The sequence below is a fragment of the Gambusia affinis genome, linkage group LG12, assembly GCF_019740435.1.
Source record: "Gambusia affinis linkage group LG12, SWU_Gaff_1.0, whole genome shotgun sequence".
Taxonomy (NCBI): Eukaryota; Metazoa; Chordata; class Actinopteri; order Cyprinodontiformes; family Poeciliidae; genus Gambusia; species Gambusia affinis.
Genome location: NC_057879.1, coordinates 649,072 through 668,602, shown reverse-complemented (window position 1 = coordinate 668,602; position 19,531 = coordinate 649,072). Strand labels below are relative to the sequence as shown.

General features: G+C 38.1%; 1 protein-coding gene across 2 annotated transcripts; it reads right to left on the bottom strand.

The window, feature by feature from the left end:
- Window positions 1-975: 975 nt before the first annotated feature.
- LOC122840771 (tissue factor-like) lies at window positions 976-16,326 on the bottom strand. Of its 2 annotated transcripts, XM_044133401.1 has the most exons (7): window positions 16,091-16,326; window positions 13,626-13,743; window positions 11,699-11,785; window positions 8,627-8,736; window positions 7,426-7,604; window positions 5,083-5,248; window positions 976-2,701 (listed from the first exon to the last, which is right to left on the bottom strand). In XM_044133401.1, the coding sequence occupies exons 1-7, from the start codon at window positions 16,152-16,154 to the stop codon at window positions 2,556-2,558; spliced, it is 870 nt and encodes a 289-aa protein (XP_043989336.1). In that variant the 5' UTR covers window positions 16,155-16,326; the 3' UTR covers window positions 976-2,555. The 2 variants fall into 2 exon arrangements, with proteins under 2 accessions (XP_043989336.1, XP_043989337.1); XM_044133402.1 differs by lacking the exon at window positions 13,626-13,743 and having other exon boundaries at window positions 16,091-16,233.
- Window positions 16,327-19,531: the final 3,205 nt, after the last annotated feature.

Genomic DNA, 19,531 nt, shown 5'->3' with positions numbered 1-19,531 from the left:
TGTGCATGAGATATTTTAAAGTAAAACACATTTACTCTGTTATGTACAGTATATATGCATCATGTACACGATGTTGGACCGACCAATACCAGTTTAGAACATCTGTGTATTGCAGAGTAAACATGCAATATCTCATTCAAGCACACTGAACCATGAATCTGAAATTATTGGTACATGCAAAACACAGATTTAACTTCAGTTTTTAACCAGATTTTACATATATAAGCAAGAAATATTGAAATATTTTATTACGGGACATGATATTTAAACATAAAAATCATGTTTGTTTCTTGGTGTGAAAAACATAAGAGATTCTTGGAAAGAACAGAAGAGGGCTGATGCACTGCCTGATGCAGCCACTGGGGTCCAGAATCGACTGAGTGCAACAGGAACTAAATGTTTAATGCTACAACCAATGACACTCAGAAATACATCAACTCTACTATAGGGCTGCAATGAGATGAAAGCATCTTTTTCAGGTTATGAAAGATTTTATACTTTATCTTCCTTTAATAAACTATTTCTTGTTAATGTGTTCATGTATTTGCTGATCAATTTTTGCATAACCCAGTTTTATTGTGAAATTAACTGATGCAGTTAGAATCCTGACAACCTGCTCCAAGTTACATTATCTGACAGGGAGTTCCAATAAATAAACAGAACAAATAGTTTTGTTATAAAATTAAAATTTTCTATCTATGCATGGTTTTTGTTACATTTTAGGAAATGTCTAAAACCATCTTTTTTTATTCTTATGTATGCTATAGATTGCAAATGCAATTTTAACCAGAAAATGTTACCCATGCAGAAGAGTTGTTGACACTTTATCTGTGCCTCCTCATTTAAACAGTCTCTATTTATTCATTAATCTTTTTGTTTGTTAAAAGCCATGTTAAGTCACATGACAGTCAGCGAAATTGTGTTTGAACCTGTTGGAGGAACAGTTTCCTGCTGTAATAATGTGTTTATTGTCTGTCAGATAAAAAAAAAAACTGTTCTAGTGTAAATGGTACATTTTGTGAAGTATTCCAGGAATAAAACTGTCAGTCCAACAGCTAGTCTGATTATTTATTTAGAGTGCCAGTTGAATTGTACATGAGACATCATCTTAATATAAGGAGCACCAAGTGACAGACAATGTCATGGAGAAACATTAAACCTTAAAGATATTTTGCATATTTGAAAGTGAAATGGAATGCATGGTCTATATTTATAAGACCTTGGAGTTGTAACACACGATGGCTGATAAATCAATCTGACTTCAGCTTGGCTTGCTGCCCACTTACCAGGTCCTGCCTTCAGTTACAACTGCACTGGTTACCATAACAACCATTTATCTGCCCAGTTTTTCCATTACCGGCAAATCCAGTATTGTCAGTGAAACCATCAGTTTGACAGCCATATTTGACCTTGGTGTTAACACTGAATTCATCACTATTAATCCATGAATTCAACTTAGTTAATATTTTAGAACCAATTCATGTCAAATACTATCTTAAAGAACTTGATCCATCTTCCTTGTTGTTTGTTTATAACAGCTCAAGTCCTGTGATATTCAAGTCAAGCTTATTTGCATAGCACATTTTAGCTATAAGTATTTCAATGTGATTTACACAATAAAAACATAACACAATAAACAAACACAAAGTATTACCTACTATTTGCATCCAGATCCTCTGTTGTAAGAGCAGGGGCCCAGAGACTTTGGAGGATGGAGGCAGGGTGGAGGCGATCATGCTGTCCCCACAAGATGCCACCCTGGGCAGTTGTTGCCCATATCAGAAACCACCACTATTGTTGAAAAGGTCTTGCCATAGGTTGTTTCTTAGTATTTACTTTTTTTATTTATTCTTTGTGTTCTTTGTGCATTTGTATTTTGTTCTCCTACATCAGTGTTGCTGTTTTCCAGCTGATTTGTTGTTTCCTTGAGTCTCTGTTCATCTCAGGTTGATTATGCATCTTTCCTCAATCTGCCTCTTTGCTTTCTCTCCCAGCTAAACACAGTTAGTAATCAACCATCAGCCTCGTCAGCAATCACGAAGATTTGGAGTGACTCTATACGACACAGTGTCATTTCAGTCTGTGCAATGGAAAGAAAGGAGGAAATATTTTTTCGTTTTTATTGGAATATAATGTATAACAGAATTTATAAACTATTGAAGTAAAAAATATCAGAACATCCACATAAACAAGATAAACTTTCTTCTTTATATTGTTGGTACACTAAAAGAAAACTACTTTCAAGGATCTTTATCTGATTTATTGTTGTTGCTATACAGAAAACCAGCCTAAAAATTATACAACAATGCTGAAGTACTTAACATTTCCTTGGCTGTAATACCGGCAACTTTCTGTTAATGGAAATGCAATGTTCTGACTTTCTGAATTGTTTTAACTTTTTTGTTGATAAACAATAAAGCAGGAGGATCAATCTGGAGTTGGTGACTGAAAACCTTATTTTCTTCATTATGCACATCTATTCATCCTCCTATCAGAAAGCATGAAATGTGTTCAGATAAATGTAAAAAAAGGACAGACAGAAAATACTGTGCGCCTTAAATAGGAACTGATGACTGAGCTGTTTGGATGTTTTTGTGCCTTTTGTGATTTCTTCTGCAGCAGAGGATAGTTGCTGTGATGAAGACAATGATGACTGTGATTAGGATGAAGATGATGCCAACCCAAGCTCCAAGGCTTAAATCTACAGGAACAGAAAGAGTCACGGTTAGAAAAATACTTCATGTAGGAAACTTGTTTGTGGGGAAACTCCAGGTTTTCTGATCCCACAGAGCAGCTGGATTCCAGCTCTGTGAAGAGACCTGCTCACTTTGAGAACACTTGTGTTTCTCTGGTCCCTGCCTGACACGAGTTGTTCGTTTTTAAATTTGTATTGACACTGAAGCAGTCATATTATAGGAGAATTTTCTCACCTAAATCTCATGTTCTACAACTCTCTGGTACATATTTTGCAACGTGGCCTAATACACTGGAGCCCAGCTTCAGATATACTTGTTACATATTACAGAAGGACATTTTAATGACTGTCCTACCTGCAGACATGATGGAAGGGCTCAGGATTATGATCTGCTTAAACTATTAAGTAAAAATTTTCAGACATCAAAGTAAGGTACAGTGGGGAGAACAAATATTCGATACACTGTTGATTTTTCAGGTTTTCCCACTTGCAAAGCTTGAAGAAGACTGTCATTTTTCTCATAGGTACTCTTCAACTGTGAGTGATGGAATCTAAAACAAAAATCCTGAAAAATACAATGTATGATTTTTAAATAATTAATTTCCATTTTATTGTGTGAAATAAATATTTGATACACCAGAAAAATGAAACTTAATATTTGGTACAGAAACCTTTGTTTGCAATTACAGAGATCAGACGTTTCCTGTAGTTCTTGACCAGGTTTGCACACACTGCAGCAGGGATTTTGCCCCACTCCTCCATACAGATCTCCTCCAGAGCCTTCAGGTTTCGGGGCTGTCGCTGGGCCACACGGACTTTAAGCTCCCTCCAAAGATTTTCTATTGGATTCAGGTCTGGAGACTGGCCAGGCCACTCCAGGACCTTAAGGTGTTTCCTATGGAGCCACTCTTCAGTTGCCCTGGCTGTGTGTTTTGGGTCGTTATTATGCTGGAAGACCCAGCCACGACCCATCTTCAGTGCTCTTACTGAGGGAAGGAGGTTGTTGGCCAAAATCTCACGATACATGGCCCCATCCATCCTTCCCACAATATGGTGCAGTTGTCCTGTCCCCTTTGCAGAAAAGCATCCCCAAAGAATGATGCTTCCACCGCCATGCTTCAACGGTTGGGATGGTGTTCTTGGGGTTGTACTCATCATTCTTCTTCCTCCAAACATGACGAGTGGAGTTTAAACCAAAAAGTTCTATTTTTGTCTCATCAGACCACATGACCTTCTCCCATTCCTCCTGTGGATCATTCAGATGGTCATTTGCAAACATCAGATGGGCTTTGACATGCGTTGGCTTGAGGAAGGGCACCTTGCGTGCACTGCAGGATTTTAATCCTTGACGGCGTAGAGTGTTACTGATTGTTTTCTTTGAGACTGTGGTCCCAGCTCTATTCAGGTCATTGACCAGGTCCAGCCGTGTATTTCTGGGCTCATTCCTCACCTTCCTCAAGATCAATGATGCTCCACGAGGAGAGATCCTGCATGGCGCCCCAGACCGAGGGACATTTTCCGTTATTTTGTATTTCTTCCATTTTCTAATAATTGCACCAACTGTTGTTGCCTTCTCACCAAGCTGCTTGCCTATTGTCCTGTAGCCCATCCCAGCCTTGTGCAGGTCTACAATTTTATCCCTGATGTCCTTACACAGCTCTCTGGTCTTGGGCATTGTGGAGATGCTGGAGTCTGATTGATTGAGTGTGTGGACAGGTGTCTTTTATACAGGTAACGAGTTCAAACAGGTGCAGTTAATACAGGTAATGAGTGGAGAACAGGAGGGCTTCTTAAAGAAGAACTAACATGTCTGTGAGAGCCAAAATTCTTACTGGTTGATAGATGATCAAATACTTATTTCACACAATAAAATGGAAATTAATTATTTAAAAATCATACATTGTATTTTTCTGGATTTTTGTTTTAGATTCCATCACTCACAGTTGAAGAGTAACTATGATAAAAATTACAGTCTTCTTCAAGCTTTGCAAGTGGGAAAACCTGAAAAATCAACAGTGTATCAAATACTTGTTCTCCCCACTGTACTAAGATGTATATTTCACATTAATTTGTGTTTCTTCTATATATGCAGCATTTAGTATTCAAACACATTAGACACCCAGGCTGAATTCACCCATCTTCAACAAGATGGTAAAATCTCCCTCGCAGCTTAAGGTGGGTGAATTTTCACAGCTCAAATGTCTTACTTATCTTAACAGAGGTTACAGAAATCTAATAAATGTTTAGAAACATAGTTTACCCACATATACCCACACATAAATGACTGATATTTGAGAGAAAGTAACTAATTACAATAGCTCTACTGCTTCACTACACTATGGATAAAACACTTAATGCTTCTCTGCTGCTGTTTTATGTGCAAGCACCTTGTGTGAAGTGTGTGTCTCCTCGTCTACACTGCTGTGTGCTCCAGGCTCCAAGTCGGGTGGCTTTAGGTCGGGAGGGAATGAAAGCTGCCACCATGAAGCAGTAGCTCTGTCCAGCATCCAGTCCTGAAACTTCTACTGAGCTGGAGTCAGCAATCTTATCTTTCTGTAAGATAGAAATCAGATTTTTGACTCTCACTGTTGAAAGCACAAAGATCCACTCCACTAAAAATCCACTTCAAACTAAACTATTTGTGGAGTAAAAACTAGATACTTTAAACCATTTTAGATCCTGAGCTCTGACATCAAGAGAACTGCTAAATAAGAAACAGGGTTTTTTTCAGTTTTGACATTTTATTTCTCATAACTTATGAAAGTCAAACGATCTTTCCTTAAACATTTAAAATACACCTAGATCAATGCATTTGTGGGGTTTTATGGTTTGGCTGCTCTGTCGTCTCAAACCCCCAGCTCATGGCAGATAGCTGCTCACACTGAGCCAGGTTCTGGTTCTGCCAGAGGTTTCTTGTTATCATGTTAGTGTTCCTTTAGGCCAGTAGTGAAGAAAGGCCATTATGAAGCCTTTTGTGCAAATGAGTGGCTTCATAAGACCATCATGGCCATTATGCAGGTGAGGCTGCATTGGGTGATGCATCCTCACTTTATCCCTGCTGCAGCCAATCCTCAATCAAGAATCCCTTTAAAATCTCATCATCTGTGGATCCACCTGCTTCCCACCTGCACCACTGTGCTTCTACCCACCTCCACCCCAGATGTTCCAGATGTGTGGTTCATACAAGCTGAATGCTGCTTCTCCATGTTTGGTTCTAGTTCTGGGGATGCAGAGCAGATCAAGGCTGGTAACCTTTATTTAACCAGTTAGGTTAGTTAACTGGTGCTAAACCTAACCTGTTTAGTACTGTATCAGAGAGTCCAATCCAGCTCTCTAGATGTTTCAATAATTATGGTCAATTGTGTTGAACACCACACTGAGGTCCAACAGAACCAGCACTGTGGTTCTTCCATAGTCTGTTGATGTGAATGCCACTGAACACTTTGATTCTCAGGACTGTGGTGAGCATGGAAACCAGAGTGATAAACATCAAGCAGTTGGTCATCAGGAAGCTATTTAACTGTTGAAACAGCTTTTTAGATCACTTTGCTGGTAAATGATTCTAGACTTTTCCTTGCTATGCAATTCTGCTTGATTTTCATCTCCCTTCAGTCTTCCACCTGGGCTTTATTCTTTCATTTAAACCAATTTTTTCTTTTCATAATATGCAAGAAAAAAACTTCTCTCACCTAGTTAAAAAGCTCACATTTCTCTAATAGTTTTACTCACAATATCCAGTTAAAATTACTATGCCTTTTTCTTTAGAATAATTTAATTTCTTGTTTCAAGTTACATAAACAAAATTTCTGTTCAGATAAATAAAAGTTATTAAACATCGCAATGAATTCTATTCCAAAACATTTACTGTGAATTCTCAAGCTTTACAATCTGTTAGTAGCAATAAAACCAACATTTGCTTTAATGACACACAAGAGTTAGATCAATGTAACAAACACACTTCCATCTCATTCATGATGCCACACAGGAGACAAAAAACACGCCACTGAAAACATTGGGAAATAGTTCCCACTCCTGTCTTTTTCTTCTCTCACTTTTTTAAGTGCTAACCTAAAAACTCTAGTTTATCCAACTCTTGGAAGTTTAACAAAATTTATAAAAAGTTAACACAACTTACTACTCTAAGTTTATCTTTCATAAACTCACACATCTTGTTAAATTAAGAGACTATATGAGCAATTCAGCTTCTACATTTTTCATAGATGTTATTGTGATAATATTATAATATTTAGATGTTGGCCAAAAGTTCATTTTGCAACAACTCTGAGGAAACCATCATTCATCCTTTCTGGTTAATTTAGCAAAATTTAATATCCACTGCTGTAAAATTTGAATGCCTATTTTTACTTATGCATCTTCATATTTGTCTTCTTTAAAGTCCTGCACCAATGCAAAAGCCTTAAAAACTTTGTCAATTTCAATTGAATTTTTTATGTAATCTGCCCAATTTTGTTGTATTTTTCCTTTTCCCAGTTCTAACTTTTGTTCTCTTGCTTGCTTTAAGCTTCAACATACATTCCTTCATTCATTATGTATGTTTTTGTAATTTGTTGTACACACACACACACACATATATATATGTTTCACTGAACTGAAGTTTAAAAACATTTAAAAACAAGAAGGGCTTGACCATCATCACAGTTGTTGATATAAAACAGAGTTTCTAAATCTAAAGCGCTGACATAGATACTGTTTTCAAATAAGCAGCATACCTTTCCTGTGCTTCCAGACTTGTAGTAGATGATCTTATACCCGAGATCATTTTTCAGAATGTCCTTGATGGTCTGCCGCTTCCCTCCCACAGTGATGGAGGTCAGCGGATGTGTGATGTTGAGGATGACGGTGCCCTCATCAACATCCGTGATGGAAAATTCCAAAGCGCTGATATTGCCTACCGATATGAGACAGCAGTGATAATGAGATGTTTTGTCTGGCTTAACATGTCAGGAATCAGTGAAAGTTACGTCACAGGTACTGAAGCTAAGTGAGCCCACATATCACTCACTAACAACAATAAATATTTTTAGTGCTTACAATGTTGATTGAGTCAAAAAATTATAATGATTAGTTTGATGTATTCTAACTTGGTATCTGGGTCCATTATCTTTTTCAGACATAAAACAGAATAAAAATAGTTATATATATACACATATATACTGCCATTTTGTGTAACTCAAAGTATTCAGCTAGGAAAACACCCTGGTTATTGAGCATATGTTTGTTTTGTTAGTATTTAAAAGTTGTTAACAGATATAGTTGTAATCATAGTAGTAGCTTCAATTGTCACTTGATCAAATAGAACCTCACAGTGAGAGGAGTTTACCTTTCCACTGTCGCTACATGCATTCTCAGTCTGAGGGATTGCTGTAAAGTCAATCCCTCAGACTGAGAATGCATGTAACAAACCCTCAAGGATTGATAACAATCAATTTGCAATATATGCTGTTGTTTTGGAATCTGTTGCATGATTGCTTTGAACTGATCAGATGTGTTATGAATTTGTGTTACGCAAATAAACAGAATTTATTTTTAACTATCTATCTAACTATCTATCCATCTGCGACCTGTCCAGGGCGTACCCTGCTGGAGATGGCCACCAGCACCTAATGAGCGATAAAATGCACTACATTAGGGAGAGGACAGAAGATAAGTTGATGGACATAACTTTTAGTGTCTGTTCTTGACTTTGATGTTTCAATTAACATTTTTGGTAAAATAATGAGGAGAAAATTCTAAACTAAAGAGGTGGAGCCAGATTATGGTCTTTGATGAAAAAGGGATTGAAGTTGGGGGGGGAAGTTTTAATGGATGAAAATGGAATTTGGATCAGCAAGAAAGTCATAAAGAAGAAAATGCAAAAGTTGTCAAGTGCTCACATGTCTGTGTGTGGGTGTTTGGTAATGTGATACCTACTCTCTTTGTAGGGATTAAACACTGGGGCATAGGTATGAGGAAAGTCATAGTCCGAGCCAAACTCTTCAGAAAGGTGGTCAGAGTCTGCTCTGATATCAGCTTCATAGTTCCTGTGAAGACAGAAAATCTTTCCTAAAGTTCTTCTCTTTCTGGGGTTTGATTGTTCTGTACCAACCCCCATCCAAACTCGCACAGTTTGCCTGACTGATTTTAACATCAGCATTTACTTTGACTTTTAAAGCCGCTCACGTGTCTAGGTTACGAGGTTGTGATGCAGGCAGCAAACCTTAGCACATCAGTTCCTGTCTGCATTTCACTCAAATTTGATCAGGCAGTTTAATTCTATTAATTTTATATTTATGAAGTCAATTCTTAGCACATGTTGTCTCAAAGACAGTTACAAGTCTGTGGTATTTTTGGGGAATAGATTTCAAGGCAACTAACACCCTGAGCAGGAAACATTGAATTTACAAAGACAGGAAGCAACAGGAAGATAATAGCTATAGCTGCTAATTTTATTTCTTCAGACCTGATGAAACACATATAAATGTAGACCAGTGACGTGCGGTCAGGGGAGGCAGGTGAGGCAGTGCCTCACCAGCCATCATGGAAAGAAAGAAAATATATAATCATAAAGTCATTTAAATTGTTATATTCATCCGGTGGTTTGTACTAAAAAATATTTATTTTTCATGTAGCTTCACCAATTTCGATTTTTATTTGTTCAAAATCGCTGAATTTTCTTATTTTCCCATTCAAATGCTTGGAAGCGATGCCGGTGAGGCAGCAGCGAGCTCTGCCTCACCTTGGATTGCGCAACCCCTGGCTCTGCGCTGGCTGCTAAGCGGAGAGAGCATGTTGCTGTACGGCGTCAATAAAATGGTTTAAACAAATTTAATATGTGAACTTATTTCCAATAATTTAGCTTATGTATATAATGTACAGTGCTTTTTGTCACCAACTGTGTTTGTGTAACGTGTTTCGTGTAATGAGCGGAGAACAGGTTCGAGGTGAGGCAGGCAGTTCTCTTGCCTCATGGCAGGGGGCGCTCAAGATCCCAGACGTTCGTCTTGTTCACTCCTCAACTGCCGAGTAAGTGACAGCGAGCTAGGCTAAACGATCCGGGAAGAGGTAAGACCTGGGCCGGATTTTAGCAGGGGCTTACCGGGGCTGCAGCCCGGGGCTGCATTCGACGAAGGATGTTTTATATTTTTGTGAATGGATAGTGTCAGAATTTAATCAATGACTACCATGATTTTGACAGCACCGATGAAAAATGTTCCAATTTGTTCTGGCAAACGTCCATCTTGAATGCTTGCTTGTTATTGGTCCACTTTTGACGCATCTTACGCATTGGGGAGGAGGAGCGTCAAGGGAATATTATTTTACAATGGCGGACAACAGGAAATATGACAGCGGAGCGCAGAAAAGAAGGAAGAGAAAAGAAAAAGAGCATCGCGCCAAAGAGGCGACAAACAAAATGCCTAAACTGACAGGCTTTTTTAAACCTGTTAGCGGAGATGGAGCGGAAACATTATTATCCCCGCTCCTCAAACCCTTAGCTATGCTAACACCGGCACTAAGATTAGAACCTTTAACGTGACTGAGTCGGTGGCTGGACTGGTTCTGTGGAAAGTAAACTTAAATGTCATCAGTAAAGTCTCACTTGTCCGAGGCTTCAAGCTGTTGACGAGTCATATCACATTCAGTCTCTATGAATGTTGGCTTTCAAGCATCAGAACGGGTGTACAAGCATCAAAAGCGTCACTTCTCCAAATCTCACTTTAAAAGCAAGATGTTAAATGGTGAGTGCTCTACTCTCCATCCACGGAGCTGCATTTTGTTTTGCATGCCGCATTTTCAGCAATGCTAATACTCAGTCAAACTTTGAAACTGGTTTCAGTGACTGGAAGCACGCAACTGAACGCAAATGCCTAAACTTTAAAAATCCTTCAGAGGGCAGCACTTTGGACTTACCTGGGTCAGGATATTTTCTGAAAACTACAGTATGCCTGATCTCTTTTTTCCAGAAGATATTGTTTATATCCATGTTCTGTCTGACTGGCAGAGAAGCACTTTTTTGACATTTATTTCCTCCACTATTTACCAAGAACTTTAAAACCAAAGAAAAAGTTTGAGTTTTGATATATTCCACTTGTACTTATATGGACTTGTAAATGCTGGGGATATTTGTATAAATATTGTTTTACTCGCTTTGCTTTGTAAAAGTATATTTGAGCATTGCATTTCTTGCACTCAATCTGTTTTATAGTTTGTGTTGAAGTCCAGGCAACAATAACTATTCAGTGATTTTATTTTGTGATGCAAGCATCATATTCTAGTTTCAACCCCAACATGTGGTTTAGTCTTTCTAGAAAAGAGTTCAGAGTTGTTTGTAGTTTGTGACAACTGGCTTATTAAAGTTGTAAGTTGTTAAAACTTACTGTTCGGTCATTTTCTGTTCATCCTCTAAAACAAAACAAACAACCAGGGGCCCCCATCCTGACTCCAGCCCAGGGGCCCCCATCCTCCTAAATCCGGCCCTGGGTAAGACAGTAATAACATTTATTTTGTTTTGTTTTTTAAGGAAATGTGTGTTTTGTGAGCTACAGTTTGTATGTGTAAGGATGCAGAAGTGAAACATAACCTGTAAACTGCTGTCAATCTATGCATCTATTTGCAAATCTGATTCTGATGACGTCAGTGCCTCACCAGCTATGAACCTCACCGCACGTCACTGATGTAGACATACAGAATAAAAGGTGAATATTCCTGGACTGCCAAAATTTATGATGAATTTTAAGAAAAGTTGACCCTTCCTAAAGTTTTTCTATAACATTTCAACTGCTTTCATAAAAGAATACTACACTCTTGTCAAACTTCAAATTAGATCCCTTCAAGTGTTCAGTAAAAGTACCTTTGTCTCTTGAGTTTTACAAGAGATGGTAGAAATCATTTTAACTCATCATAATGAATTAATGGTGATACAAAAGGCGAGTAAAAAATAAAATTCTCTGAGAAAAAAATATTTATTTTATAAAGTAAACTTAAATGTCATCAGTAAAGTCTCACTTGTCCGAGGCTTCAAGCTGTTGAGTCATATCACATTCAGTCTCTGATATGCTGAAGCAGTTATCAACTTCCATCCAGTTGTGATTTCTGAAAGGTTTATGACAAAATTAGATCTTAGCAGAAGAAAAACCTCCAAACACGACAAGACAATTATTTTAGACCAAAGAAATAAACAGCAGATGTTGTAAACAAGAAGAGGTTAGACGAAGGCATTGTTTAGTAAGTCACAAGTAAATCTCAAGTCAAATTTCAAGTGAAATCCCTAGTAAACACGTGCAAGCACCAAGTCAAGATAAAATCCTAGATTTTTGATTTCAAGTATTAAACAAGTCATTCGATCAATTACTTTTATTAATTACTGGGTAATAATTCATAACATCTGAATTCTTAAATTAATTTTGAAAAGTGTTGTGGATTGTCTGAACATCCAGTATAGAAGCTGAACTTCAAAATGTAGGAAAAATAGTAATGATGTTTCTTTTTTCTGGAAATATTTGCCAAAAAAATTAAACGGTCAGAAAAGAGGGAAAACAATTATCCCCAGAATGAAAAACAAAATAAAATCTATTTCCTATAGACATTTCAAATATTCCCCATGTCAACCAAATGCAACAATAAACCCTGATTTATAATATTATTTGACAAAGATCAAATCATTTAATGAACAAATCAAATTATTTATTCATCTGTATCAAAACAGGCTTTGTTGTAGAGTTGATTACTGCAGCATCTACCTGCTCAGATGCACTTTAGGTTAAGACCCAAAGCTCAGAGACTTGCCATGTACACTTTTGGCTCTCCAGGCAAGAAGGACAGAACGATGTTGAGTCTTTGAAAAAGGAGCAATGAGACTGGTACAAAACTGTTAATCCCAGAATGCATTGAATTTACCTACTTTCAATTTATATCTTCCTAATGGACGTTCTGAAGGAAGGGGAATGAAATGGTGAGACATAGATAAGCATGTGAGAGCTCTGTCTTTGCTGGCGAAGTGAGGCACAGCAACTTTGAAGTAACCCTGGATCCAGAGTACATACAGTTGGTGACTATACTCCAGCCTTGACCCTGGCCTTTTTAAAACTCTGCAGACAGGACGCGGTCTCTATTTCAGTTGCGGAGCCGACGTTGCTAACCACCTGTCACTGCTTCCCATCCTTACTGGGATCCCAGAGCTGAGCGAAAACTACCGTGGTCCCAAACACATTGTCCTGCCACTGCACCAGATCAAGTTCACCCCACAGTCAGAACATGGACCAGCCAAACCTGCGCTGGTGACAGTTGGTAGTTTCAACTGACACCAGCTTGAAATTACAAACAGGTCTGGAGGAACATTCTTCTGTCTGCATTTAAAGTCTTACTGAAAATGCATTAACACTATTTTATAGAATGGTGCTGCTGTAACCAATGGGATGGTTGGATGACTCTGTGCACAAGTCATCTTTTTTTCTTTGCCAACTTTTCCCAAACCTCTTGGATAGCTCTGGATGAACAGACATCGCCAGCACCGTCATCATCTTTGCTTTCTTTGTAGTATGCAGAATGAAAGCAGATAAACGGAACAGTAGAAGCAGTGCACAGGAGGTGGAATTGCTGGGAAATGGCCAGGACCATGCGCTGGGCTGGAGCAGTTTAATTGTTATGTGGCAGGCATAAACATGAAACCAGACAGAAAACAAACTTTCTACTTGGTTTAAGATCTCAAGTCTTTTCGAGTAAAATGTTTCACATTCAATTGAAGTCTTAAGTTATTGGTATGAAAGTATAAGTTAAGTCCTAAGTCTTTTGAGGTTTTACCAAGTTAAGTCTGAAGTCACAATTTTGTGACTCAAGTCATGGAATCTAGATTCCAAGTCATGTGACTCTGCCTAAGTCTAACAGGCAACAACTGATCAACAAAGGCAGGATAAAAACATGTGTCCTCACTTACTTTTCAGAGTACAGGACGGTATATGTATGCTCAGACTCTTCAACAGTCCATTTGAGAATAGTTTGAAAATCTAGAGATGTCCAATGAACATTCTGTGCTTTGGGAACAGAAGTGTCACCTGGGAATATAAACAGAAAACATTTGTCTCTTTAGAATGGAAGGGATTTTTACTCCTTTCACCGAATGTTTAGCATTATGATATGTGGCTTTACTTTTTGTGATTCTATGATCTTTCTTCCTTATTTTCTTCTGTTTGAGAGTAAAACACGTTCTGCTTGATTCCTCTCTGTGTCCACATCGCAAAGAAATCACATGTGCAAAGCTGAGAAACACTACTGATCAATGCTCACCATTCCAACTCCCACCTCACCATACTTGGGGGTGTATGTCTGAGTTGAGATGGTTTTATACATTAAGGTGAGCTGTGATGTAGACATCCACCAGGTTGTACCGTGGCAACCAATAGAAAACTCCAGCTGCAATGTACACCCTTCAACCCAATGGACCTGAGATTCTGCATTCTGCATTCTTTGGGTGTCTGAAAGTGTTATTGTTAATTTAGACAATTGTATTCTTTAAAGCTGCAGTATGCAACCTTTACAAAAATGTGTTTTTTACATATTTGTTCAAACTGTCACCATGTCTTCCTGACAGCAAAATATCCATTCATTTCCTAACACCCTTGTCCCTAGTGGGGTCGGGAGGTGCTGGTGCCCATCTCCAGCTAACGTTCCGGGTGAGAAGTGGAGTCACTCTGGACAAGTCACCAGTCTGTCGCAGGGCAAAAGAGAGACAGACATGCCCAACAACCATGCACACACAACACACACTTGAATTTAGAATTTAGAGAGACCAATTAACCTGACAGTCATGTTTCTTTTCTTTTTCAGACTGTGGGAGGAAGCCGGAGTACCTGGAGAGAACCCGTGCAGAAAAACCCCAGGCTGGGAATCGAACCCAAGACCTTCTTGCTGCCAACTGTGCCACTGTGCAGCCAAAGACAGTAAAATATAAGAGAGATAATCTGTGAAAAGATCAAGCTTCTCCACCTCCTCCCTGAGCTATTAATACCGTCCGAAGAAATGCACCCTGGTCACAAACAACCAATCAGAACCAGTAAGAGGGTTTTAGTGCTATCAATCATCCTCATCTACACGCTGCTCATTGTGCTAATTGCAGAGAAACAGCTTAGTGTTCCAGAAAAACTGTTAATCTGCCATCATCAGTGGACATGCTAACTAGCCTTAGCATTCATGGAAGGCTTTGCTGTGGTGAGCTATCTGTAAATGTACATCATTAAAACCCTCTTTCTGGTTCTGACTGGTTGTTTCTGATGGAGCTGTGTATTTTATGGCCGGTCCATAGGGAGAAGGCTCAGGACCTTCATTTTTTTCACAGATTATTTGTGTCATATTATACTGTCACGACCTGGTGATAATTTAAGCAAATGTATAAAAGATATTTTTTATACTGCATCTTTAATAATGATGCTAACATTACTATGATACTACAATGTGAATGATGCTAACATTACTATGATACTACAATGTGAATGATGCTAACATTACTATGATACTACAATGTGAATGATGCTAACATTACTATGATACTACAATGTGGCGACAGGAGTTTGTCCTGCAATCGACATGTTGCCAGATCCATCTCTGCTCTTTCCACTTCTGTCATTGTGACCTTGGCCAAATGTGTCACTCTATCAGTCATACACTCCTGAGTCAGTCTGTCAGGCTCTGTTAGTCTGAGTGTGTGAATCTTTGTGTGAATGAGTGACTGACTGAATGTAGTGTGAGATCCTCTGGTCTTGATAAAGCACAAGTACAAGCCATTTATCAAGATCTCCACCCACAGAATTATAATTTGTTACAGATCAGTAAAAGAGACTGATAAGTGCTGACCATAGTGTTTGATTTCTGCTAAAAGTAAAGTTTTTATCTGAATCTGCATGCGAATCATTGAAAAGGCTCAGTAAAAAGCAGGGTATCACATGCTGAAAGTGTTAAGTTCCTCTGTATTCCTTAAACCAGCAGAGTAAACATGAACTTTTTACTCTGAATCAGATGTGAGGTGGAACACCAAAAAGGAGCAAAGCTAAACAGTTCCTGAAGATAAACTAATAAGCTCTGACCGGTGGGTTTCTAAGAAGGCTGTTTATCCACAGGGATACACTGGCAAGGCAGTAAACATTCAGACAATATCCAACCTAATATCATCTAACAATGTATATAAAATGTACATCATTGTTAAATTACATAGGTTGTTTGCAGACAGTTGAACTTCTCTCTTACAGACCAATAGACTAGTTTTATTCAGTAATGACATGCTATCCAACAGAAGTAAACCATAAACATGACAGTACCATTTCAAGTGCACTGTGTGGAGTTTTCATAGAGAGGCTGGTGCAGATGACTTGTACCAGAACAGAAGGAAACAATGATCTGATGACTTACCTGTGATCATGCTCCAAGCAGTCATACATGCTCCCACAGACAGCAGAGTTTTTATACATGCCATGTTAAAACACTAGAACCCGTTCCAAGGCAATCTGATGTCCTTCACTAACTACCTGAGCTGAAAAGAATCTCCTCTGGTTTTCAGCGGCTCAGATTTTTTTTATGTAGCAGGGCAGAGAGCGTGGGAGCTGCTGTGAGGTGGAGCTAGGGGAACATGCAGGGTCCGCCTGCTGTGTGCTGATTCTTTCCACATGTTTGCACATATGGGGCTCAGTCTGAATTCCTCCCCAAAAGCCTGTGTTGAAGAGCATGAATGCCTTATGACTAATTGTACACATTCATTTGAAAATTGGGAAACTTGAGTTTCAGTCCTTTTTTTTCTGAAGAGGACTAAGAAAGGACAAAGCAGTGAGTAACACATTGGAATGGCATGTAGTGTGAAAAAGGCCTGTGGTCTGGAAATTAAAACAAGCTATTCTTCTCATCAGTGGTTCTTTTGTAAGAAAAAAACAGCTTGAGCTCTTGTTGCCTTGACAACCGAGAAGCTTTGTGGCCTAACCCAGATCAGACTCACAATAAACCGCTTTAGTTCCAGGGAATTTGCTCATTTTCTTCACATTAGCCCTTAGCCAGATAAGTGGGTCAAAAGTGACTTGGTGAGGGTTTTTGCTATAACTTTTTAACAAATGTCATCATTTCAATTTCCAGTGCTACTGAGATTATGCTATTTAAAATTTGATCTTACCTCTGAAACATTTAGCAGAATTGACATTTTCACAATACTATTCCAGTTTCCTAGCCTATGGAGGATTTTTTCTGCTATAATCCAAGAGCACACATTGTCAGTCTGAAAGCAGGATTTCATGTCTTTCTTCTCAAAACTTGTAACGCTTGTACTCAAAACTTCTCGCATTCACACTTAGTCTCTGGTCGGACTCTCTGCTCGCTTTTGGAAATTCCTCTCAGCCAATAGAGGTGTTACCAAATGGAAATGAAAAACATTAGTGCTTCTACAGATTTGCTGAAATGAGGCAGATAATCTGTGAGATCAAGTTGTCATCTCCCAGTACTCCCAGTACTAACTAGAAACAGCCAATCAGAGCCAAAAGGAGTGCCTTAGTGCTGACAATAATGCTTGTGTATGCACTTACTCTTTGCTAAGCTGCAGCTTCTTCCTGAGAGCAGAGGCTTCCATCAATGCTCAGACTAGTTCATTTCTTTTCATTTTCCTTTATTTAAGCAGGTGAACCCTGTTGAGATCTAGATCTCATTTTCAAGAGGGACCTAGGCAAAAATTTGCAATACATAGCAACCTGGTTACAAAATAAAACTAATTAATACATATTCACAAGTATAAAACAATTTAAAAACAATGACACTGTTTCATAAAATCTAGTTGCCTATCTTTAAGCACTGCTCAAAATAAGTCCAGTGAGATCATTTCCAACATCTTAAGTTCCGACTGCAACTGATTCCACGCTGTGGGGGCCAAACCACTGATTGCCTGCTTCCCTTTTTTAGTACGAAAGCGTGGAACATGCAGAAGAACAATGTTATTGGAGCATAGAGAACGAGAACTGACAGTTCTATGTAGAAGAGTGCATAAATATGCTGGGGTTAGACCGAGTAGAGATTTATATATCAGGATCATTAAATGATTGTTTCTCCGTACTCTTAATGGAGGCCATTCAGCTTTCGCGAACAAATCACAATGATGTGTCAAATGTCTACTACTGGTTATAAATCTTAATGCGCAATGATACACAGTATTTAATGATTGAAGACATTTGGTCGAAGCATTCATATATAAAACATCTCCATAATCTAAGTGGCAGGAATGTCGCTGCTACCAATTTTTTTCTAGCTTCAAGGGTAAAACAAGATCCATTTCGATAATAAAACATAATATATAAGATGATAGTTAGCATGGCCATTGGATAAATGTTGTCATTGCTAGAATGGAAAGTTGTTTCTCCACCATTAGTACACCGAGCAGTGCATACACATGTGTGATTGACAACACTAATACCGTCCTCGTGGCTGTGATTGGTTGTTTCTGACAGGAAGCAGTACTTTTCTTCAGAAGACAACAGTGGCTCAGGAAGGAGATGGAAGAGTTTGATTTTTCACATATTGCTTGTCTCATATTATACTGTCAGAATGTTTTAACAAACAAAGGAAAACTATGATATCTTATAAAAGTTACATACTTCAACTTTAAGCACAAAACCTACACTGTAGAATTTAATTACTTATCATTACTTTAAAAAAGCAGGTAAACGGATTGCACTTTAAAAAATAAGTACAGATAACTTTGTGCTTTCTTTGTAGAGTGCACTTATACATGAGTTTAATGCATGTGAAATTTACTCAGTTTAGTCCATATAACACTTAATGAAGTTGAACTGACTTAGTATCTCAAAGTTATAATTACTTGAGCAATCTGATTTGTGTGCTAAAAAAAATAAAACCAATAGCACTTAAAAAGACTCAATTCAATTCTATTCATAAATACTTTATTGATTACTAATGGAAATTAAACATTGTTGTAACTCAATAATTCAAATTCTTCAAAGAGTTATTGTACATGGTGATGGCTGTGGGCAGGAAAGATCTCCTGTAGCAGTCTGCATTTCAGTGAGTCTGAAGAAACTTCTGACTGAAGATTCTCTGTTTTCTCAAGTCAGTCTCTTGAAGAGGATGTTCAGGGTTGTCCATCATTTTATTGATTTTATGAAGAATCCTTCTTTGAATCATCATCTACAACCCACAGTCGTCACGGAACCAGAACCAGAACTGAACCAACATTCTTTATCAGGTTGTTGAGCCTTTTTAAATCCCTGGTTCTGATGCTGCTGCCCAACAGATGACGGCTGAAGAGACGACACTCTCAACAACAGACTGATAGAAGATCTGCAGCATGTTGCTGCAGACTTTGAAGGATCTTAGCTTCCTCAATAAGCTAAAATAAATTAAGCTGAATTACAATTAAACATAATAAATAAGGGCAATAACTCAGATTATACTTTGATCATCCTTTTTATATTTCTTCCTTTTGTATCAACCTTAAAGATAATCTTCAGTGATATCTAGAAACATCTTTAAAATAATAAAGTCAATAAAATAGTACACACATTTAGAACCTTGATAAGGAATAAACATGCTGACAAATAGATGCACTCTAAAAAGTGTGGCTGTAGTTGATGTTATAGACTTATTTACATTAAACTCAGTTAATTCTTTTGGTTTAGCAATGACAACTGTGTTGAATTAACTTAAAAGTTACAAATCTTTAACTTCAAGGAACTTTTTACTTTGTCTTTATTTGAAACAGTTAAACTCAATGCCACATTCGTTTCCTACATCTGACGTCATGAGTCAAGCTTCACCAGGAACAGATCCTGTACCAACCAGGAGCAGAGCACAACAAACATAAGG